Source organism: Canis lupus, chromosome 11 (assembly GCF_011100685.1).
Source record: "Canis lupus familiaris isolate Mischka breed German Shepherd chromosome 11, alternate assembly UU_Cfam_GSD_1.0, whole genome shotgun sequence".
Classification (NCBI taxonomy): Eukaryota; Metazoa; Chordata; class Mammalia; order Carnivora; family Canidae; genus Canis; species Canis lupus.
In genome coordinates this window covers 61,789,122-61,813,612 of record NC_049232.1, presented here as the reverse complement: position 1 = coordinate 61,813,612, position 24,491 = coordinate 61,789,122, and the positions used below count along the sequence as shown (strand labels likewise).

Below are 24,491 nucleotides of genomic sequence, written 5' to 3'. Positions count from 1 at the left end.
AGTGGTGAAAATACTATAGTTCCTTCAAGTAAATAGAGCTGAAAAGAATGAAAATGGCATATGGCTGGAGGAATCTTCCAAAGAAACTACTCTACACAGCCATCCCCTGTTCTTTTCTCTGCCTTTTAAGGTCACAGTAACAGGATAGAAAATCTGGGATTCACACCATCTGTCCAGACAGTTCCATCACTGCTCATTTCTCTTGTTAAATAATCAGAACACTTCACACTTCCCAAACACTGCTACCATAAAGAGCAGTAACAGCAGAATGAAAGAAGCTCTTTCTATGCAGAAATGTACTGGTTAGAAATGAATCGTTCTTTTGAAGTTTGTGGGTTTCAGATCATGTTAGTGAGAAGAAAGATATTCAAGCCTCGGAAGGAAATTTAAGAATAACAATGATAATACTGGGAAAAAAAAAAAACAATGATAATACTGGCTCTAGAAAGTACCTTTCTTAGAAAAAAGGTGAGATTCTCATATGAGTTCTCTAAGAATAGATTCGGGAGTTTAATATTGAGTTAATTATATAGGTATCTAATCCGTAAGTTTCTCATAAGATGAAGAAGAGAAATAGTTTTCTTTACCCCTGTCCTACTACTAGTAGTAGTAATAATAGCAGCCAATAATTACTTGACACTCAGGACATCTTTAATTCTCTTCGAAACTTTTTATGTATTAACTCACTTAATCCCTAAAGCCATTCTATGTAGCAATTTCTATTATTATTGTCAATTTTACACTTGAGGAGACAGGCACAGGAGACAGGAGAGAGGCTAAATAACTTGCCCACAGTAATAGAGCTAGTAAAGAATAAAGCTGGGATTCAAAAGCAAGTAGACTGGCTCTATCCCTTCAATTTCTGTGCTACACTATCTTATAGTTTTTAAAGAAGCCTCTAAATCATACACTAATTTTAACTTTTCAATTTTTTTAAAAGATTTATTTATTTTAGAGAGAGAAAGAGTGAGAGTGAGCACGAGCAGGAGGGGCAGAGGGAGAAGGAGAGAGAATCTCAAGCAGACTCCATACTGAATGTGAAGCCTGATGCAGGGCTCTACTTCATGACCCTGAGATCATGACCTGAACTGAAACCAAGAGTCAGACACTCAACCGAGTCACCCACGCACCTCCAAATTCAGTTTCTTTATTATATTTGGATAAACAAACTGCAGCCAATGTTATAAACACTTACCCCCATTCACCTAGCCACAGTGAGAATGTCAATTTTATGTTAATTTCTGTCTTCTAATCAGAGCTTAACCTTATAATGAGAATTCAGCCATACATGAAGACTCCTTACCTTCAAATAAAGATTCAGCAATATCAAGAGGGTGTGTCAACGCACCCAGGAAAAACCAGTCTGAAAACGACATTTCTCTTCTGTGTTATAGAAATTCCCCACCCTGCCCAATGGCTCAAATGTATTCAACAAAGAAGCTCCAATCTTAGCTAGTTAGTGAGGCAAATTTATGCTTCGGGTCACAGAACTACCATAATAATGATAATAATCACATTAGTAATCATAATAATGATAACCACATTTTTTACTGATAACTGAGTAAGTGCTAAGCATTTTGCCAGGTGCCTCAAATTGTGAGGTGTATTAGGGAGGCAGTGAGGAGTGGTGGCTAAAGGCCAGGTTGCTGTCTAAGTCTTTCACTTATGTGCTGTGTAGTCTTGAACAACTACTTACAGTATCAGCACCTCACCAAATACCTGCCTCCTAAGATTTTTTTGATGATTATATGTTAACAGATGCAAAATATTCATATAGTCAAACACAGTAATACTATCCAAAGTTAGCAGACTAGGAGATTAATGTTCAGAAAAGCTAAAGGCCACGAACTGGTTACGGAGTAGCTGAAGTCTCCTATGTCTGTCTGACTCCAAAGCCCATGCTCTGTGGGCTCCTGTTCCCATTCATTCACCTCTCTTTGTCTTTCCCTCTCAGAATTGAGAATAGGTCAACTGCATCATAAAGGAGAACATAGTGGTTCTAATGTCATTTTTGTCTTTTCTCATCAGAAAGTTTTACTGTAACAGCATTAAAAAAAATGTTAAAAATGTCAATCTAACATACTGCACTCCATCAATTCTGAAACATTTCCCCCTACCCAAATTTTTCCATCTGTGAATCATGTGTCTTAGAATTATAATTGGCAGTATTTTTCCTTTCTTCATAGCACAAAGAATAATGGTGCATCTTATAATCCGTATCATCTTAAATTTGACAAAATATGGTAGCTGTTAAGCTCAATGAGTATACTTTAAGGATCAGCCCGCAGTTATTGTTGAAGTCATATTCTACAGCTTGTTGAGCATTCATGGCTTCAAAGCAGTTCAGTCCCAACATCCTCACTTAAATTTCACTTCACCCTGACTATCCCCTTCTTACTGACCCTTTGCCCATTTCCATCAAATTAACAAGCTCTTACTATTGAAAAAGCCAATTAGTGTTGTGGCTACAGCTCTGGCCACAGTGTGCCTTGTTTTGCTTTTCCCTTTCTGATGCCTCAAAGGCTTCTAATCATAATGACTCTTTAGACTGAAGTCCCAGGGGCACTTCCTCCTCTTAAACTGTCCTTATAAGCAGTCCATACTTTCCAAACATAATTGGGCTTTATGGGTAAAATGAGGAAGAATAAGTTAATAGTGAAATTGTGACAGTCTTTTATTTGTTTTTTTCAGTTGCTTCCTCATTTCTACCTTCTGAAGTTATTTCTCTGGCCCCTTTTATAAGTACTTATCTGATTCATACTTAAATTTTTTTCCTGTTTTGGCCTGAGTGCCTCCATTCCACATATGGTCAGTCTCTTCATAGAAGAAAAAAATGTCGAGTTTTATATCATCTTTTCCCTGGAAAGATAGTTCCAAGCTGTCCTCTACCTAGGAGGAAGATGAAAACTTTCACAGACTGAAATGAAGGAAGTATATTAAAAAAAAAAAAAAAAAAAAACAAAGATTTTGTTTTGTAGAGAGAATACTGATTCTAACATTTTTTTAAAGCTGAAACCCTCTGAAAATGGATTTATCAGTAGCATGACATCATTTCATTTCTTAAATGCATATAAAATAATGTTGCTTCTGACAATTAATGAAAACTCAGAGGAAATGATTTACAGTAGCTAAATTACCACTCTGCAGAACATCCTGTTCCTGAGCCCGTTTCTGACTAAAGAAGGAAAGGAATCAAGAAAAATGATTCCCTTTAATAATCAAGTAAAACTGTTAGGAAATAAGTCTCTCATCTCAATCAATAATAAGTACCTAGGTAAATGTGGTATCATAGAAACTCATCTACATACCATAAATCATTACATTATGTACTTAAAAAAGAGGAAGAAATAAAAGTTAAAGGTACAAAGAATTTTGAGAGCATTTCCCTTAAGAAACTTAATGATTTAAGTTTCTTAACAAATAATTATGTTCCCATTAGTCTTGATGTATCTGTCTTGTTATAGCACTAATCACATAATTATTATGTGTTTTTTTCCCCCAATTAGACAGTGAACACCTCAAGGATAAGTACTGTTACTTATTTTTGTGTCCAGGTGCAGAGGCAGTGCCAGGCATACAGTGAGTGTACAGTAAACATCTGCTGCATGCCTAGAGTTCTATTGCTTGGACTCTAACCTCTGAAAAACATTTTATTAAATTTTCATATAAACTAAAATTACGATAAAGAAAATAATTTGTTAGTGACTAAATATGCTTCTACTTGCTTTCCAGGACAACATTTCCCTATGAACTAACAAATTAAGGGTAAGATGTTATTTGCAAAAAAAAAAAAAAAAAAGAGTAAGATGTTTGCAAGGAATCATGGGCTTGGGGCATAGAAATTAAATCAAATTCTCTAAAAGGAAATTTCATTTAAGTCATGATGACCTATTCCTAGTTGAACTCTGAGAAAATTGCTGTGACCCAGAACATGTGAAATAGATAAGAAATTTAAGTACTATTTGAAATGATTCTATATTTCTAACCCTTAGCTACCAAAGGACCATTTCACGTTGATAATGACAGGACACCTAAGTGAACATAAAATTAAGTGACTCATAAGAAACAATATAACTTCAGGTAGTGTGGGTGGGACTCTTAATAATTGTATTAATTTTACATTATACAGTATATTAATTATGTTATATTGTTATCTAACATAATGGCAATAAACTCGCCTTCAAGAGTTCAAAAGATCCTTTTCTCCTTCTCATTATCAACAGAAAGTCAGATTTTTCTGGTTTTCCTTAAAGAGTCCAGAAGTCACATAAGAAACTTCTGCTGATCTCATCCTGGTCAATACTGAGTGATAAAATGACACGTGCAACATTCTTAACCATCTCTGAACTGTTTAATATAAACTCTATCTTTGAGACATGTTACTTACGAAGTAAAGCAGATTGTTACTACTGACCTTCCCAAATTTGTGTTTGAGTGGAAGTCCTACATCCTGAAATGCTGAAATAATATCAGATTTATAATCTTGTATAAAAATTCCTAGGTCAACATCTTTACTATAAGTAATAATGTTGCATTGCCGATACCACCCTAAAAATTAAAAAAGAAACAAGAAAATTTTTTAAAATCTTAAGCTTGGAAAAAATTAGTCACTATTCTATGATCTTTGTAAGAGTGGTTTTTATTTCATAAGATTAGACTTCCAGTGCTTTACCAAAATTATTTTTAAAAAATTAAATCCCAAACTAAAAATCTATGGTTATAAGGAGCCATCTGTAGAAGAACCTTTCTTTCTTTTTCTCTTTCCTTCTTTCCTTCATTTTTACTGCTCTGAGCACTCAGCATCCTCAAAAATTTTCATGAGTTATTTTTATTTCTAGATAAACTATCAGCTTTAATAATGTTAACTGGGCCAGGCCTCCTGTGTGGCTCAGTCAGTTGGGTGTTTTAGCTCAGGTTATGATCTAGGGGTTGTATTGAGTTCTGAGTCAGGCTCCACACTCTGTAAATAAATAAATTCAATTAAAAAAATGTTAAGTGGGGGATGCCTGGGTGGCTCAGTGGTTGAGCGCCTGCCTTTGGCCCAGGGCATGATCCTGGATTCCTGGGATCAAGTCCCACCATTGGGCTCCCTGCACGGAGCCTGCTTCTCCCTCTGCTTGTGTCTCTACCTCTGTGTGTGTGTGTGTGTGTGTGTGTCTCTCATGAATAAATAAATAAAATCTTAAAAAAAAATGTTAGGTGGGCCATCCATTAAAAAAATTACATTACAAAAAAAAATTATATAACTTTTGAGAATGTTTGATCATAAGCCTCTAATGATGAAGGCTGCCTTTAAGGCATGCTACACAATATAATTTAATTCTTTTGCTTAGCTATTATCCCTTTCCTGAGCAACTCTGAACAGCTCATGTCTGATATAAATCAACATAAAGATTGATTTATTAATTTAGAGAGAGTGTGTGTGGTGGGGGGAGAGGGAGAGAGAAACTCAAGCAGACTCCCCACTGCCATGGAGCCCAACAAAGGCTCCATCTCAGGACCCTGAGATCACAACCTGAGCTGAACCAAGAGTCGGTCGCTTAACTGACTATACTACCTGGTGCCCCTGAGGGGTCATATAAAAAAGAGCAGTTTCATCCCCAATTTTCAGTACATTGTCAATATTAAAAGGCAATTAAGTGCTATAGTACTGTTCTAAAAAACTAAAATCTATACCTTAGTACTACTAAAGGCTCTTGGGTCTCCCCTAGTATCCTTCTAATTCTTTAATCCAAATTATTCAGAAAGTACGTAAATGTCTACAGTTGTCTTATCAGGCATTGCTATTGGGCAATACTATTTGGCATTCTAAACTTTATCTTCATTTTAACATAGATCTTTAGAAGTCTAGGATGGGGTCTTATCTCTAGCTTGAGAAAAATCCACACCCCACATCCATGAAAGATTCATAAACTATTAAAGATGGAAGGCTCCTTAGGGTGTCTGGGCGGATCAGTTAGTTAAAGCATCAGACTCTTGATTTCAGCTCAGGTTTTGATCTCAGGGTTGTGAGTTCTGGCCCCGCACTGGGTTCTACACTAGGTGTGAAGCCTACTTTAAAAAAAAAAAAAAAAGGAAGGCTCCTTAAATAGTGTCTAATCTAACTCCCTCATTTTGCTCTTAAATGAAGAAAAACATGGATTAAAAATGCATAATACAACACAAGTGATTAAGAAGTATTTCTGATGACATAGTTTGTAATACAATCTTGCTTCAAAAAGTTAAACCTTAGAAAAAAAAGTTAAACCTTAAAGCATATATCACATAAATGTGTGAGATGTAATGTATAGTGGAAAGAGATCCATCAATCTTTCTCTGATTCTAACAGCAACTTGCATAAGGACTCTAGAAAAGCATTCATTTCCCCTTCTTAGAATGAATAGAATGTGGTAAGGCAGTGATGTCCAACCAGTGATAGTATCAGTGACCTGGAAAAGACTTGTGGGAAGACCTTATGACACTCCCTCAGTCTTCCTCTCATTTGTGTAGTGTGTAAATAAAGAAATAGAACAGATTTTTTTTCTAAAATGGCAGAACAATCTTTGGGATAGAATAATAAAATGCTAATCTAAGGATTACCTGAAGATCAAATGTAGTCTATATATCCTGATATAAATTTTATACATGACTTATAGTTTTTGGTAAACACATACAACATGGTCTTCCTAACTCTTTTCTGTTTCTGAAATTAATTTCTTTAAAAAATCAATAAATTCCTGCTACATGCACTACATTTATTCTGTCTATGACACTTCAAATATCACAGATGTTTTGTCATCTCAAGCAGTCATCCCTAAAGCCAGAGGACAAAATGACAAAAAGACAAATGTAAAGCAACATGAGTTTTACCTAGACAAGTTCCACTGCTCAGCCAGAACTGTACTCCCAATTTCTTTAATGTTTTGGCTGCCAGTTGCAATAATTCCTTTGCATTCTTCCGAAAGGCCATAGCTTCCACAGTGTTATCATCAAGGTATTGCTACAGATATAACAAACAGTCAGCTATTACGACCATTCCTAAATTTCTAGAAATAATTCTGTGACATCCAAGTCAAATTTGAAAATTAATCCCATATTATAATTTTTCTATTATAAAAAATCAAGTGTCAAAAAAAATCAAGTGTCAGACTTCCTTATTTGTTGCACATTTATAAGACTACAGGGGCAGATTCTAGAAAAGACAAGTGAAAGGGAAAGGAGTATAACCAGGATTCCCAAAGGATGAGACTTCCACTTCTATCAACTCCCTCCACGTCACAATTTAGCAGACTGGGCAGTTAGGAGAAAAGAAGACTAATTCTGAGAGCTATAAGCATATCTATACAAAATGCACTTAGTGACATTTTCAAGATTCACTGATTCAATTGGTCTTGAGAAACTACAGAGTTTAATAGAAAGAGCCTGTGATTTTTGAGTCAGATTATCTGTGTTCAAGTCCAGCCCCACTTCTTTTTGGCTCTGATGCTGGGCACTTATCACCTTAGAAGAACACAAGCTGTACTAGTAAAGTGACTTCATTCTACCACTTTACCTCCAGTGACCAGAGCAGCACCTGAACATCTGCTGAATGAGTGAGAGTATGAAAGAACAAACCTCTCTTAGATACAGTTTCCTCATCAGTAACTAAAGGATAAGAATTACACTTTGCAGGGCTGCTCTGAAGATTTAGTGAGACAATGGATGACAGAAAATATCCCATAAATTATTAAGTTCTGCACAAATATTATCAGCATCATTTACTTAGTCATGCTTTTCTAATTTTCTTCATGATTAGGATATTCTAGACTAAGGAAAACACTATAGATTCTTCAGTGATGCTTCGCTACCTATGGATCAAAATCTAAACTTCTTGCCATAGTAGACGAGGACGTTTGTTCTGGTCCCTGACTACTGGTCCAGCTTCATGCAACCTTCCTCACACTGTATAATACAGCAATACCTTCTAGCTCCCCAAATATAGCATAACTTTTCAAGCCTCTGTTTCTTTATACATGTCTCCTTTATCTGAAGTGCTCTTGACTAACAAAATCTTCCGAGTCTCAGTTCTACCCTTTGAAAAACATTCCCTAATTTTCCTAGGAAGATGTATGTATTTATTCTCCAATGCTGCCCTTTTGTCCAGCACATACAGAACAAAGAAATATTTGTCAATAGAAAAGACAAATGAAAGAATCTGTCCAATGACTTTATAGTAGTTACCACTTACATATACTTTCACTATAATTATCATTTTAAATTCACATTGTTGATTTTATTTGTATTTCCTCCACTAGCTTATACAGATGGTTTCTTGAGGGCATGTACTAAACCTCCCCATCACTGGATGTACATATTTAGAATGGCGCCTGACACATAATATGTGAGCATCATATAGTGGTAAATGGGAAAATGAATAAATGACTCGGCCCCTCCTACACTAGCCCCTGCCTATAATAACCTATATTACCTATAATATCCCATCATTCTTCTACAATATAGCAGGAGAAAATATAGTTGCTGGAACGACTTTAGGGAATCTTAAGAAAAAACTATCCCTAGGAAGAAAGTGGGATCCCAGAAGAGAAGTTGCCTTCTCCAGAACATACAAATTGTATGTGATCCCTTCAAGATGAAAACATACTCAGAGCCATAGCTTCTCTTGATTGGAAAGGGAGGCGCATGTTCTTACCCTTGGTATGGTGGGAAAGACTGAAGAGCAGGACTTAGTCTATGCTCAGCCAATAATGACTGTGTAGCACAATGAAAACTCAGGTTTTTTACTTGTTAAAGATAAATACTTGACTTATTTAGAAGAGTGACTGAAAGAGTCAGATTAAATAACAGACATGAAAACTCTGCTTGATAAAAATATTACTCTGATAGTTATGTCCTACGAGGCTGTCCCCTGCATGGACATACTCTCACCTCTGATATACCTTTCCTAGCATGACACTTCCAGAAATTTCACTTCTTAGAACTGATTCTCATATATATTAAAGGATATGTACCTATAAACCTTTCATATCTGTTTTGGATTTTTTAAAATATAGTATTTATTTTTTTCTATTTAAAAATGTCAATCTTGGGGAGGGGCAAGATGGCGGAAGAGTAGGGTCTCCAAATCACGTACCAACCAAATTATCTAGAAAACCTTCAAATTATCCTGAAAGTCTATGAATTCGGCCTGAGATTTAGAGAGAACACCTGGAATGCTACAGTGAGAAGAGTTCGCGCTTCTATCAAGGTAGGAAGACGGGGAAAAAGAAATAAAGAAACAAAAGGCCTCCAAGGGGGAGGGGCCACGGGAGGAGCCGGGCTGAGGCCCGGGCGAGTGTCCCCAGGACAGGAGAGCCCCGTCCCGGAGGAGCAGGAGCTGCACCGACCTTCCCGGGCGGAAAGGGGCTCGCGGGGAGTTGGAGCAGGACCCAGGAGGGCGGGGATGCCCTCGGGCTCCCGGGGACACTAACAGAGCAACTGCGCGCCCAGGAGAGTGCGCCACACCCCTGCGGCCGAGCTCCCTAAAAGACTGCAGCTCGCACGGCGGGACCGGAGCAGCTCGGAGGGGCTCGGGGGCGGCTCCGCGGAGGGGGCTGCGGGGCGGGAGCAGCTGGTGGGGGGGCTCGGGCGGCGGCTCCGCAGAGGGGGCTGCGCGGCCAGGAGCAGCTCGGAGGGGCTCGGGCAGAGGAAGAGGCTCCGTGCGGAGGGGGCTGCGCGGCTCCAGGAGCAGCTTGGAGGGGCTCGAGCAGGCGGTGCCGCGGAGGGGGGCTGCGCCGCAAGGGAGCGCGAATCCAACAGGGCAGGCCCCGGAGCACAGGGCGCCGGGACACAGCCCAGGATCCGGCCTCCCCCGGGACAGGCAGAGGCCCGGAGGGCCCAGGACAGCAAGGACGCTCCTGCCCCGAGCTGAGCAGATCAGCGGCCCCGCCCCGGAGCATCCAGGCCCTGCAGACGGAGTAGTTACTGTGGGAGCTGAATCCAGGGCTCCAGAGCTGGCCCCGCCACTGCAGGTTGTTGCTCCTGGGGCCTCACGGGGTAAACAACCCCCACTGAGCCCTGCACCAGGCAGGGGGCAGAGCAGCTCCCCCAAGTGCTCACACCTGAAAATCAGCACAACAGGCCCCTCCCCCAGAAGACCAGCTAGACGGACAAGTTCCAGGGGAAGTCAAGGGACTTAAAGTACACAGAATCAGAAGATACTCCCCCGTGGGTTTTTTGTTTTTTTTGTTTTGTTTTGTTTTGTTTTGCTTTTTGATTTGTTTGCTTCCCCCACCCTTTTTTCCCCCTTTTTTCTTTCTCTTTTTCTTTTTTTTTCTTTTTTTCTTCCTTTTCTTTTTCTCTCTCTCTTTTCTTTCCTTCTTTCTCTCCTCTCTTTTTCTCCTTTTCCCAATACAACTTGCTTTTTGGCCACTCTGCACTGAGCAAAATGACTAGAAGGAAAACCTCACCTCAAAAGAAAGAATCAGAAACAGTCCTCTCTCCCACAGAGTTACAATGTCAGAAAGCCAATTCAGAAGCACTATTATACAGCTACTGGAGGCTCTAGAAAAAACCATAAAGGACTCAAGAGACTTCATGACTGCAGAATTTAGAGCTAATCAGGCAGAAATTAAAAATCAATTGAATGAGATGCAATCCAAACTAGAAGTCCTAACGACCAGGGTTAACGAGGTGGAAGAATGAGTGAGTGACATAGAAGACAAGTTGATGGCAAAGAGGGAAACTGAGGAAAAAAGAGACAAAAGACCATGAAGATAGATTAAGGGAAATAAACGATAGCCTGAGGAAGAAAAACCTACGTTTAATTGGGGTTCCCGAGGGCGCCGAAAGGGACAGAGGGCCAGAATATGTATTTGAACAAATTCTAGCTGAAAACTTTCCTAATCTGGGAAGGGAAACAGGCATTCAGATCCAGGAAATAGAGAGATTCCCCCTAAAATCAATAAAAACCGTTCAACACCTCGACATTTAATAGTGAAGCTTGCAAATTCCAAAGATAAAGAGAAGATCCTTAAAGAAGCAAGAGACAAGAAATCCCTGACTTTTATGGGGAGGAGTATTAGGGTAACAGCAGACCTCTCCACAGAGACCTGGCAGGCCAGAAAGGGCTGGCAGGATATATTCAGGGTCCTAAAGGAGAAGAACATGCAACCAAGAATACTTTATCCAGCAAGGCTCTCATTCAAAATGGAAGGAGAGATAAAGAGCTTCCAAGACAGGCAGCAACTGAAAGAATATGTGACCTCCAAACCAGCTCTGCAAGAAATTTTAAGGGGGACTCTTAAAATTCCCCTTTAAGAAGAAGTTCAGGAGAAAAATCCACAAAAACAAGGACTGAATAGATCTCATGATGACACTAAACTCATATCTCTCAATAGTAACTCTGAATGTGAACGGGCTTCATGACCCCATCAAAAGGCGCAGGGATTTCAGACTGGATAAAAAAGCAGGACCCATCTATTTGCTGTCTACAAGAGACTCATTTTAGACAGAAGGACACCTACAGCCTGAAAATAAAAGGTTGGAAAACTATTTACTATTCGAATGGTCCTCAAAAGAAAGCAGGGGTAGCCATCCTTATATCAGATAAACTAAAATTTACCCCAAAGACTGTAGTGAGAGATGAAGAGGGACACTATATCATACTTAAAGGATCTATCCAACAAGAGGACTTAACAATCCTCAATATATATGCCCCGAATGTGGGAGCTGCCAAATATATCAATTAATAACCAAAGTGAAGAAATACTTAAATAACAATACACTTATACTTGGTGACTTCAATCTAGCTCTTTCTATACTCGATAGGTCTTCTAAGCACAACATCTCCAAAGAAACGAGAGCTTTAAATGATACACTGGACCAGATGGATTTCACAGATATCTACAGAACTTTACATCCAAACTCAACTGAATACACATTCTTCTCAAGTGCACATGGAACTTTCTCCAGAATAGACCACATACTGGGTCACAAATCGGGTCTGAACCGATACCAAAAGATTGGGATCGTCCCCTGCATATTCTCAGACCATAATGCCTTGAAATTAGAACTAAATCACAACAAGAAGTTTGGAAGGACCTCAAACACGTGGAGATTAAGGACCATCCTGCTAAAAGATGAAAGGGTCAACCAGGAAATTAAGGAAGAATTAAAAAGATTCATGGAAACTAATGAGAATGAAGATACAACCGTTCAAAATCTTTGGGATGCAGCAAAAGCAGTCCTAAGGGGGAAATACATCGCAATACAAGCATCCATTCAAAAACTGGAAAGAACTCAAATACAAAAGCTAACCTTACACATAAAGGAGCTAGAGAAAAAACAGCAGATAGATCCTACACCCAGGAGAAGACGAGAGTTAATAAAGATTCGAGCAGAACTCAACAAAATCGAGACCAGAAAAACTGTGGAACAGATCAACAGAACCAGGAGTTGGTTCTTTGAAAGAATTAGTAAGATAGATAAACCATTAGCCAGCCTTATTAAAAAGAAGAGAGAGAAGACTCAAATTAATAAAATCATGTATGAGAAAGGAGAGATCACTACCAACACCAAGGAAATACAAACGATTTTAAAAACATATTATGAACAGCTATACACCAATAAATTAGGCAATCTGGAAGAAATGGACGCATTCCTGGAAAGCCACAAACTACCAAAACTGGAACAGGAAGAAATAGAAAACCTGAACAGGCCAATAACCAGGGAGGAAATTGAAGCAGTCATCAAAAACCTCCCAAGACACAAGAGTCCAGGGCCAGATGGCTTCCCAGGGGAATTCTATCAAACGTTTAAAGAAGAAACCACACCTATTCTACTAAAGCTGTTTGGAAAGATAGAAAGAGATGGAGTACTTACAAATTCATTCTATGAGGCCAGCATCACCTTAATTCCAAAACCAGACAAAGACCCCACCAAAAAGGAGAATTACAGACCAATACCCCTGATGAACATGGATGCAAAAATCTCAACAAGATACTGGCCAATAGGATCCAACAATACATTAAGAAAATTATTCACCATGACCAAGTAGGATTTATCCCTGGGACACAAGGCTGGTTCAACACCCGTAAAACAATCAATGTGATTCATCATATCAGCAAGAGAAAAACCAAGAACCATATGATCCTCTCATTAGATGCAGAGAAAGCATTGGACAAAATACAGCATCCATTTCTGATCAAAACTCTTCAGAGTGTAGGGATAGAGGGAACATTCCTCAACATCTTAAAAGCCATCTACGAAAAGCCCACAGCAAATATCATTCTCAATGGGGAAGCACTGGGAGCCTTTCCCCTAAGATCAGGAACAAGACAGGGATGTCCACTATCACCACTACTATTCAACATAGTACTGGAAGTCCTAGCCTCAGCAATCAGACAACAAAAAGACATTAAAGGCCATTCAAATTGGCAAAGAAGAAGTCAAACTTTCCCTCTTCGCCAATGACATGATACTCTACATAGAAAACCCAAAAGTCTCTACCCCAAGATTGCTAGAACTCATACAGCAATTTGGTAGCGTGGCAGGATACAAAATCAATGCCCAGAAATCAGTGGCATTTCTATACACTAACAATGAGACTGAAGAAAGAGAAATTAAGGAGTCAATCCCATTTACAATTGCACCCAAAAGCATAAGATACCTAGGAATAAACCTAACCAAAGAGGTAAAGGATCCATACCCTAAAAACTATAGAACACTTCTGAAAGAAATTGAGGAAGACACAAAGAGATGGAAAAATATTCCATGCTCATGGATTGGCAGAATTAATATTGTGAAAATGTCAATGTTACCCAGGGCAATATACACGTTTAGTGCAATCCCTATCAAAATACCATGGACTTTCTTCAGAGAGTTAGAACAAATTATTTTAAGATTTGTGTGGAATCAGAAAAGACCCCGAATAGCTAGGGGAATTTTAAAAAAGAAAACCATATCTGGGGGCATCACAATGCCAGATTTCAGGTTGTACTACAAAGCTGTGGTCATCAAGACAGTGTGGTACTGGCACAAAAACAGACACATAGATCAATGGAACAGAATAGAGAACCCAGAAGTGGACCCTGAACTTTATGGGCAACTAATATTCGATAAAGGAGGAAAGACTATCCATCGGAAGAAAGACAATCTCTTCAATAAATGGTGCTGGGAAAATTGGACATCCACATGCAGAAGAATGAAACTAGCCCACTCTCTTGCACCATACACAAAGATAAACTCAAAATGGATAAAAGATCTAAATGTGAGACAAGATTCCATCAAAATCCTAGAGAAGAACACAGGCAACACCCTTTTAGAACTCGGCCACAGTAACTTCTTGCAAGATACATCCAGGAAGGCAAAAGAAACAAAAGCAAAAATGAACTATTGGGACTTCATCAAGATAAGAAGCTTTTGCACAGCAAAGGATACAGTCAACAAAACTAAAAGACAACCTACAGAATGGGAGAAGATATTTGCAAATGACATATCAGATAAAGGGCTAGTTTCCAAGATGTATAAAGAACTTATCAAACAACACCAAAGAAACAAACAATCCAATCATGAAATGGGCAAAAGACATAAAGAGAAATCTCACAGAGGAAGACACAGACATGGCCAACATGCACATGAGAAAATGCTCCGCATCACTTGCCATCAGGGAAATACAAATCAAAACCACAATGAGATCCCACCTCACACCAGTGAGAATGGGGAAAATTAACAAGGCAGGAAACAACAAATGTTGGAGAGGATGCGGAGAAAAGGGAACCCTCCTGCACTGTTGGTGGGAATGTGAACTGGTGCAGCCACTCTGGAAAACTGTGTGGAGGTTCCTCAAAGAGTTAAAAATAGACCTGCCCTACGACCCAGCAATTGCACTGTTGGGGATTTACCCCAAAGATACAGATGCAAGGAAACGCAGGGACACCTGCACCCCAATGTTTATAGCAGCAATGGCCACGATAGCCAAGCTGTGGAAGGAGCCTCGGTGTCCATCGAAAGATGAGTGGATAAAGAAGATGTGGTTTATGTATACAATGGAATATTCCTCAGCCATTAGAAATGACAAATACCCACCATTTGCTTCAATGTGGATGGAACTGGAGGGTATTATGCTGAGTGAAATAAGTCAATCGGAGAAGGACAAACATTATATGTTCTCATTCATGTGGGGAATATAAATAATAGTGAAAGGGAATATAAGGGAAGGGAGAAGAAATGTGTGGGAAATATCAGAAAGGGAGACAGAACGTAAAGACTGCTAACTCTGGGAATCGAACTAGGGGTGGTAGAAGGGGAGGCGGGCAGGGGGTGGGAGTGAATGGGTGACGGGCACTGGGGGTTATTCTGTATGTTGGTAAATTGAACACCAATAAAAAGTAAGTTAAAAAATAAAAATAAAAATGTCAATCTTGAGCTTACCATACCTCTAGAAAAAGACAAAACCTTAATTTAATTTTTTTTTTTTATGATAGTCACAGAGAGAGAGAGAGAGAGAGAGAGAGAGAGGCAGAGGGAGAAGCAGGCTCCATGCACTGGGAGCCCGACGTGGGATTCGATCCCGGGTCTCCAGGATCGCGCCCTGGGCCAAAGGCAGGTGCCAAACCGCTGCGCCACCCAGGGATCCCTTAATTTAAATATTATATCCATTTGATCCTTGGCATTCAGGCAACCTTTCCCTCAGTCTTCCCCCAAATATAGACTGAAAATAATGTGACAGAAGGTACCCACTCATGGGGAAATTAAGGCTTAGAAATTTGTCCAAAATCTCAGAAAAAAATTGGTAGAAAAGGAGGGTAATATAGCTTTGTAGATATTCCTAAGCCAGGTGTCCAGATATTTCCATATTACCCTCTGGTTTTTCAATAGAATACAATAGACTGGACTGAAACTCATTAAGTATTATTTGATAGTTACTGCTGAAACAAAATCAAGTTCAGGAAAACGTATATTATCCTACTTCTAAACTTCTTGGTAGATTAAGAAAATAATTAGAAGTAAATAAAGTAAGTCAAGAGAGTATTTCCTCTTCTCCTCCCCCTGCCTTCCTGAACTATTCAATACTAAAACCACTAGGTAAGGCAAAGCAAGAAAATGCTCATGGTAGCTGGGTATGGGCATCAGAGCTTGAATCAAGTGAGGAGGGAATCCACATGGAGAGGACACCCCCTCCACGTCCAGTGTGAGGAGTCAGAGCCGGAAGCAGTTTGAGAAGTATGTCCATAGATGGAGGCAGCCCAGGGGGAGATTAGCAACATTCAAGCAGGGTGAGGACAGCAACCATGTGGGAGAAGGGACAGAAGCAATGACAGGCAATTGGACATATAAGCAAATATATTAAGAACAACAGAAGTCAAATTTCTCACTTTTTGAGAAGGGAGTCACAAATAAGGAAATAAACCCTAGGCTGTTTAAATGAAACATAAATTAGTTGGAATGGTGATATCAATGTAAATTTATGGATCTAAATAGATAGATACAGAAACACACACACACACACACACACACACAGTCATTGAGAGGGCTTGTGTGCAACAAAAACCAAGTAGCAATGAACACACCTGGCATCCAAATCATGGCTTCTAAAAGGAATCAGGGGATGCCTGAGTGGCTCAGCAGTTAAGCGCCTGCCTCCGGCTCAGGGCATGAACCTGGAGTCCTGGGATCAAGTCCCACATTGGACTCCCTGCATAGAACCTGCTTCTCCCTCTGCCTGTGTCTCTGCCTCCCTCTATCTCTCATGAATGAATGAATGAATGGATAAATAAATAGATAGATAGATATTAAAAAATAAAAAATAAAAGGAATCAGAACTTAGAGAAACAGTTGATTCTGGTGTTGCAGCAGGGAAGTTAAAGGATGAACCTAGAGCCAAAGAGCCAAAGAGTAAAATAGAACTCAAAAAATGAAGAAGACGTGTCAAAAAGCCATGGAAGCCACCATGAAGAGGTTTCCACTGGCCAAGTAAGAAAGAATTTGAGGATGAAAGTAAATAATGAAAATAAAAGAGGTTGCCTGGCTGACTCAGAAGGTCATGTGACTCTTGATCTCTGGGTTGTGTGTTCAAGCCCCATGGTGGGTGTACAGATTACTAAAAAAAATATATATATATAAGTAAGTAATTAAAAAGAAAAGAATGGACTATAACCTGTTGAATAAAATAGGAAACCAGGATGTAAACAAATAAATTGAAAGACTGATAAGGATATTATCAATTTTTTTAAGAGGGAGATCGCGCACCTGGTGTGGGAAGAGGGGCAGAAGGAGAAAGAGAATCTTAAGCAGGCTCCATGCCCAGCACAGAGTCTGATGCAGGGCTCAATCTCATGACCTGGGCTGAAATCAAGAGTCCAACACACCTCACCAATTGGGCCACCCAGGCGCCAATATTTTGGCAATATTGCCAATATTTACTTGGTTTGAAAGTACCTTCTGGGCACCTGGGTAGCTCAGTCAGTTGAGCTTCTGACTGGCAATTTCAGCTCAGGTCATGATCTCATAGCTCTTGAGACTGAGCCCCACGGTGGCCTCCATGCTCAGCAGGGAGTCTGCTTGGATTCTTCTCTTCCTGTGTCTCTCCTGAACCCTGCGCAAACTTTCTCTCAAATAAATAAATAAATAAATATTTTTTTAAAAAGTGCCTTCATGCCAAATTTCTATTGGTAACAAAGGAAAAGCAGAACCTTGACAAGGGTGAAGCTAGAGATACCACTTTAATCGAGTGATCAGTGTGAACATCAATAGTAACGGGACAAATCACAACCATGCAGCATCTGATGTAATGAGAAAAGCACAGAATCACCTCTGTTATTCCTATTATAGGTGTATTACCTGAATCTTATATGAGGAAAAATCAGATGAACCTCAAACAAGGAACAATTTACAAAATATCTGGCCTGTAATCTTCAAAAGCATCAAAGTTATTCATAAAAGTTAAAAAACAGGACTATGAAATCATTCCAGACTGGATGAAACTAAAGAAATAGAAAAATTAAATACAGGGGCACCTGGGTGGCTCAGTAGGTTAAGCAATCAACTCTTGATTTCGGCTCAGGTCATGACCTCAGGGTAGTGAGATCAAACACCTGGGTCATGCTCTGCACTCAGGGCAGTGTCTGCTTGGGATTCTTTCTCTCCCTCTCCCTTCACCCCTCCTCCTGCTCACACTCTCTCTCCCCCTAAAATAAATAAAATCTTTTTTAAAAAGAGAAAGAAAAAAATTAAATACGACATGTGATTCTAAATCCTTTTTATCATATTTTACTCTGAACTGGATCCTTTTATTATAAAGGCATTACTGGGGTAATTAGCAAAACTCGAATGGGGATTAAGTGGTAATAAATCTACATGTTAACTTCCTGATTTTTTTTATTAAGACAACGTACGAGAATGTTCTTATTTTGGGAAAATGCTAAATTATCTGATTTGTGAGATATACAGTCAACAACTTACTCCCAAATGGTTCAGGAAAAAAATATTTGTATTTTATTTATAACTTTCTTGAATGTTTGAGAATTTTTCAAAAAAAATATTATTAGAAATAGAAAGTTAGAAGGTTGTTTTATGAGCTCTGTTGGATTAGTTCATTGCTTGTTTTACACCAGGCATTGTATATAAGACTGTTTGGCGCCATCAAGTGTCCAAAGTTATGTATGCTCACTTCAATTTAAAAACTGACTCTCCTGGTATTTTCAAACAATGAAACATTTAAGAGATTAAGAGTAAAGAGTTATTAACCTAACTAGGCACCCTACATTAGTAATACCAATATAACAGCAAAAAAGAAAAGAAAATTTGAAATCACAAGTATACCTTGCTGCAAGTGAGGGACACAAACAACCTGATAGAATGAACACAAAGTTCCATATGATCCTACTATAAATATAAACCTCCAGGCAGGATTATAGTCTTGCTGTGTGATGGTACTCTAAACAACAAAATCTATGAGGCTATAAATGGTAAGCCCTCTGAGCATCTATCATCCATATTCTTCACTCAAATGCTGACTGAGTGCTTGCCCTAAAAATTTCAAAAGCAAGAACGAAAATACAGAATTAAAAAATTTGATACTATCCTAATGATGCATCACTATTTTGAAGCATTTTACATTTTACACTGCTTTCTCACAAAGAGCAATGAAATGGGCCTGGGCAAATGCTTGCTAGGTAATAGAGGAGTCCTCCTAAGTGTCCTTAAAAAAAATCATTTGATTCAGATGAGCACATTATTCTCCAAACATTTTTTCATAATTATAGGATTTTTTCTTTGTGCCAGATGCTGTTCTAGATACTGGGGCTACAGAGGTGAATAAAGTAAGATGCCTGCCATCAAGAAGTTCATATAGTCTACTAGGGGGACAAGACATACACTCCTTTTTTTTTTTTTTTTTTTTTTTAAATGTTTTCTTTTTCTTTTTATTTATTTATGATAGTCACAGAGAGAGAGAGAGAGAGAGAGAGAGAGAGAGAGGCAGAGACACAGGCAGAGGGAGAAGCAGGCTCCATGCACCGGGAGCCTGACATGGGATTTGATCCCGGGTCTCCAGGATCGCGCCCTGGGCCAAAGGCAGGCGCTCAACCGCTGCGCCACCCAGGGATCCCAAGACATACACTCCTAATTCACTGTCATAAGTGCTCTAACAGAAGTGGCAACCAGAACAAACTCCCTTAAGGCCAGAAGAGTGAGTGGTCAAGTCCAAGCACCAGACTACATCTCTGCGTCTTCTTACTTACTGCGTGATAAATGATGATCAGCACTTGCCTATGAGAGTAGGCCCATCCACAGAGGCAGTTGGCCAGCTTTCCACCCATGAGGCTGACTGGGTATGTTTCACAGCTCCACAACTACAGAAAAGGGGACTGGGCTGGGAAGACCCACCAGGAAGGCTGTCAGGCCTTAGTCCATGGGAGTAACACAGCCTACCAGGAAAACCTTGCATTTGTGGGTGTGGGGCACAATTTTAGGGCATCACTTAGTGATGATACAGCTGGTACTTCATTTCTCCATTCCTTTCCTGTTCATGTGTCTACAGCTTTCTTGGAAGGGAATCCCAAAAAGCAAAGGGCAAGAGGAAGGATTAGGTGCCCCAAATCCATCATAAATCTGTTTTTACTAATATTTCTGTTTCCAGTCATCGCTTAGAGCTGAACTTTCATGTCTCTCAAAATCTTTATATCCCCGGGGTCAGCAGAGTTCCTGGGAAACTGGCTTTCAATAAATGTTTATTGAACTGAAAGCTACAGCTGCAGAATAAAGTAAAGTTCAAAAAGCACTGGTCTCTGCATAGCATTTACCTTCAAAAAACCTTCATAAACACAAAAAAATTCATATTCATTGTCAACCCTCTGAGAAAAACTGTATTTTCCATGAAATCTTTTCCAAATCTATATGGTCCATCTTCAGTGGCTTCATCCTAACTGGGGTGCTTCAAGAACACACCACCTTTGATAAAGTGTATGGGGTGTCCTAACCTAAAGCAAAGGCCAGTGCTAAACCTACCAAAAGTCTATCTAAATAAAACAATGTCTCCACAAACAACACACCATTCAACTAGGGAAGAAATAGTTTCTTGAGGTTAATGTTTAAACTACCTAAAAATCAATCAATCAATCAATCTAGAAGAAAATAGATAAACCAAAAAATATTTCTTACCTATTTTTCATAAGTCCCTTCATTCCCTACCCCTTCCCAGAACTATTAAAAATACACACATTTCCTTTAATTTAAAAAGTACAATATTTGATTATTTCTAACCTGAAAGAATGCTCGAGCTTCTTTATACCTACACTCAATAAACCTAGAGCGTGGTATTTCTTCTAGAAAGTGCACTGGATCTTTTGGGATGAGAATTTCTAATCCATCAACAGTAATTTGTTGTAATTCTGGCCTGAAAACAAAAGTTAAGATTTATTACAAGGACTTAACCCAGAAAACTGGCAGCTCTTCAAAAAATACAACATAAGTAAAAGAGCTAAACATCAAGCATATTTTCCTCAGCTACCTCAGAGATCACTTTTTAAGATCTACTTTCTCAGCAACTTTCAAATATACAATACAGCACTGTAGCTACAGTCACCACACTGTACATTACATCCACAGAAATTATTTATCTTTTAACTGGGAGTTTGTACCTTCTGACCACTTTTACTATGAAAGCATATATTATGAACATATCTTCTCCTGTGTTTGTACTTTTTATAAATGTAATCAAGAGTTGTATTATTTTAAGTCTTGCTTCGGTCACTCAACATTGTAGGATTCAACTATGTTGTTACACAGAGCATTAATTCATTCATTTCCATGCTCTACAATATTTCACTGTATGAATATACAATGTTTGGGGGCGTTACAAACAATGTTGTCATGAATGTTCTTACATATATTTCTTGGTGTCATGTACATGAATTTCTTCCTATTGAATATTTACATTTCAAAACTGATTTGTGTAAATTACATATTAATTATTAAATGTAAACAAAGAGTAAGAATTCATGACTGGAAAATATAAGTTTCAGGACTCCCCTTTAGATCCTGAATTTACCTGTCAAAAGCTCCAGGATAACGACCAAACTGTAACTTTCGGAAAGGAACAAATTTCCTGTCCATGTGTCCTTTGAGTCGTAAATGGCCATGCCAGAGGTAGTTGCCACTCCTCTCATGAAAGACCACCAAGTGGATGGCATGATTGGCCAATCTGCAGATGTAGTGCAAGGGAATTTCAGTTCCAGAAAGTGAGTCTATGCCATCTAGCCGGGGATCTTTGCTCTCGATCTTTAGGCATTGAAATCCCATATTTTCAGCTATCCGAAACCAGCCTTCCTAAAACCAAAGAAACATCAAGCTTAAATATTTAAAACCAAATGCTGGTAGCAAAACTAAAGTGACTTTTACACTGAATTAAGCCATACATATTTTATGCTAACGTGCTCTTTGCCTGAAGATTTAGAACTAAGGGTGGCAAGGAGGAAGGTGGTGGTGGTAGAATTAAGAAGCATACCAGAAAGGGGAACTACATAGCTTGGAGGATACATTCAAACTCTCTTTATGCAAATTAGTACCAATTTCTTCCTTGGAAAGAGAATGCTCACATTAGTGTTTTCCGGATAGTATCTACAAAGTAATTGTTAATATAAGGATAGCACTTAAAACAAAACATTTAATTTTCAATTTAACTTCTATTAATCTGTATCTTCCAAAGTACTTCAAAAGAAGAATACTTTCATCTCATAGTTAAACTGCTACTTCAATAGAAGTCCATCATAATGCCAATTAGAAAAGATACTGAGACATACTATCAAACAAGTACATTTTCCAACATCATTAGAGTAAAATCTAATGTAACAAGATTAATCTATATGGTAGACTTTTAGTCCTAATACCAACAAAAAGTGCTATGGATGATTAAATAGTATTAATTATTGAGAACACACGAGATTTTAATAGGACTTTATAATTTCCAAGGAACTTTTATAAACATTATTGCATTTACATATGACATCTACCTTCTAAAATAAGTAGCACGAGGTATGCTAGATTAAAAACCAGACCCACAGAAGTCTAAAAAACCAGAATTAATAAGAGGCAAAGCCATTGCCAGCATTTAGGTCTTCTCCAACTAAATCTAAGGTTCTTTCCATTCTTAATACTACCTCTCTATTCTCTATTCATATAGTGTATATGAAACTCATTCACATTCATTATCTCATCTGATGCCCCCAGAAACTATTTGAGGGCAGCAAGGAAGATATTATTATACTTAGTCTACAATTAAGGATAACAAAGCTCTAAGTGGTAATATCAGGCTTTAACATTATTAAATTATGGAGCTGTGTCTGTAAGTTTGTCTTAAGTCACAGTAGTCATAAACATTCTTCAAGAATACTTTATTCACATCACTTACTGCTTCTGAATGTTGTCATTTGGATTAGCTGTATCCTCATCATGATCTCATAACAGACATAGACCTCTATTATAATATTGATTATACAGCTTTTTAATTGTTTAATTGTTTAACTCCATCAACAAATGCAAGTACTAGTTGATTCCTAGTACACAGTAGGTACTCAACAGATATCTGGTGTTATTGTTATTTATGCTGTTATATGAGAGAAAGTGCTAATTCTGGTAGAGAACGCTAACTGGCAATAACAACTGTCACTTATGGATATAGAGCTAAACTGTGTCCTGACCAAAGGAATGTGGATGGAAATATCATATAATACTTCTAGGCCTGACTTACAATCTTCATAAAATCTTCCATGCTTTCCCTCTTCTGTCTGCATCTAGGGAAGCAAAGAACTCCAAGATGGAAAAACCACACAAATGAAACAGCCTGTATCCCTAAGTCACTGCTTCGAGGAGGGTCATCCAGGAGTACCCCTGACCAAGAATATCCATACTGGAGTTGAGTAAAGACAATCACTCCTTTCTTGTGCTAGGTTAATGAGATTTTAGGGATTTTTTTTTTTTTTTAACAGCAACTAATGCAACTTACCCTAACTAATGTAATTTCACCTGACTCTCCTTATGTTAGATTGATCAACTGCAGGGCTCCTCTTTTTCCTTTTCTCTCTGAGTATACCTAAGAAGTAGAATGTACTGACTGAGGGTGAGAGTGACCAACTCAGAGATGAAATGTACAGGATGGAAGAAATGCATTATTAGCTGGTAAATTGAGGAAAAAATTAAAAGGCTAACAAGACCTTGAAGGGGAATCAGACCTTGGGATGTGGGAGGAAACATTGACAAACAAAATAGGTAGAACTATGAAATGGCTTGTCTTCTTATAATCATGAGAGAAAAGTCAGAACAAACTAATTGCTCTGATGAAATAGAGCAAAGGCCTAAGTCAAGGCTATACAGCACAAATCTACTCCCAATTGCCTTTGGCAGTAGTTTGCTCACTTTATGGTAATGGTATTAATAAAGAATAATCACATACGAATTAAGTTTATAATAATTAGGTCTAGTACTCTAATTAGCTCTACCTTAGGCGAAGGTTTAGGAAGGACTATCCAAGAACTCTATGTCATGTCATATGTATAAAAGAATAAATATGAACCTGTGTACTTATTCTGGGTATTGCTGACCTTTTGCATATTGGTCTTGCCAATCGTGGCACAGTCTCTTTCTTCTAAAGTATTGGTTCTCAAGGCAAGTGCTACCATATCCAAGAGACATTTAAAAAATTTGTGGGCAGGGGCACCTGGGTGGCTCAGTTGATTTAAGTGTCTACCTTTGGCTTAGGTCACAAACCAGGGTCCTGGGACTGAACCCTGTGTCAGGCTCCCTGCTCAGTGAGGAACCTGCTTCTCCCTCTTCTTTTGCCTCTCCCCTCATTTGTGCATTCTCTCTCAAATAAATAAATAAAATCTTTAAAAATATTTGTGGGCATATTTTTAATTATCATAATGATTGAGGAAGATACAAGTGGCATTTAGAGCCTCAGGCCAGGAATGCTAGACATTCTATAATTCAAAATATGAATATCTGTCCCATATCCTAAATAATTTCAAATGTTCTATCAG

At 38.6% G+C, this 24,491-nt stretch overlaps 2 protein-coding genes across 4 annotated transcripts in view; both read right to left on the bottom strand.

Annotated features, from left to right (window-relative positions):
- The window catches only part of FKTN (fukutin), a 75,338-nt gene that overhangs the window by 22,357 nt on the left and 28,490 nt on the right, over positions 1–24,491 (bottom strand). The window contains exons 5-9 of the mRNA XM_038553014.1: positions 21,506–21,783; positions 20,719–20,851; positions 6,850–6,979; positions 4,415–4,548; positions 2,762–2,889 (exon numbers count right to left, since the gene is read on the bottom strand). Of these exons, the coding sequence (XP_038408942.1) occupies positions 2,762–2,889; positions 4,415–4,548; positions 6,850–6,979; positions 20,719–20,851; positions 21,506–21,783 (803 nt within the window). The remainder of the gene's footprint in view (positions 1–2,761; positions 2,890–4,414; positions 4,549–6,849; positions 6,980–20,718; positions 20,852–21,505; positions 21,784–24,491) is intronic.
- TAL2 (TAL bHLH transcription factor 2) overlaps positions 1–24,491 on the bottom strand; it is a 71,151-nt gene that overhangs the window by 43,548 nt on the left and 3,112 nt on the right. The window contains exon 1 of one of the 3 annotated variants that reach the window (XM_038553021.1): positions 20,719–20,846. The exons of 1 other annotated variant lie outside the window; for it this stretch is intronic. The gene's annotated coding sequence lies outside the window, so the exon portion shown is untranslated. Of the gene's footprint in view, positions 1–2,761; positions 2,890–20,718; positions 20,847–24,491 lie in introns of those variants that run through there. One more of the 3 variants, XM_038553017.1, reaches the window with a different exon arrangement.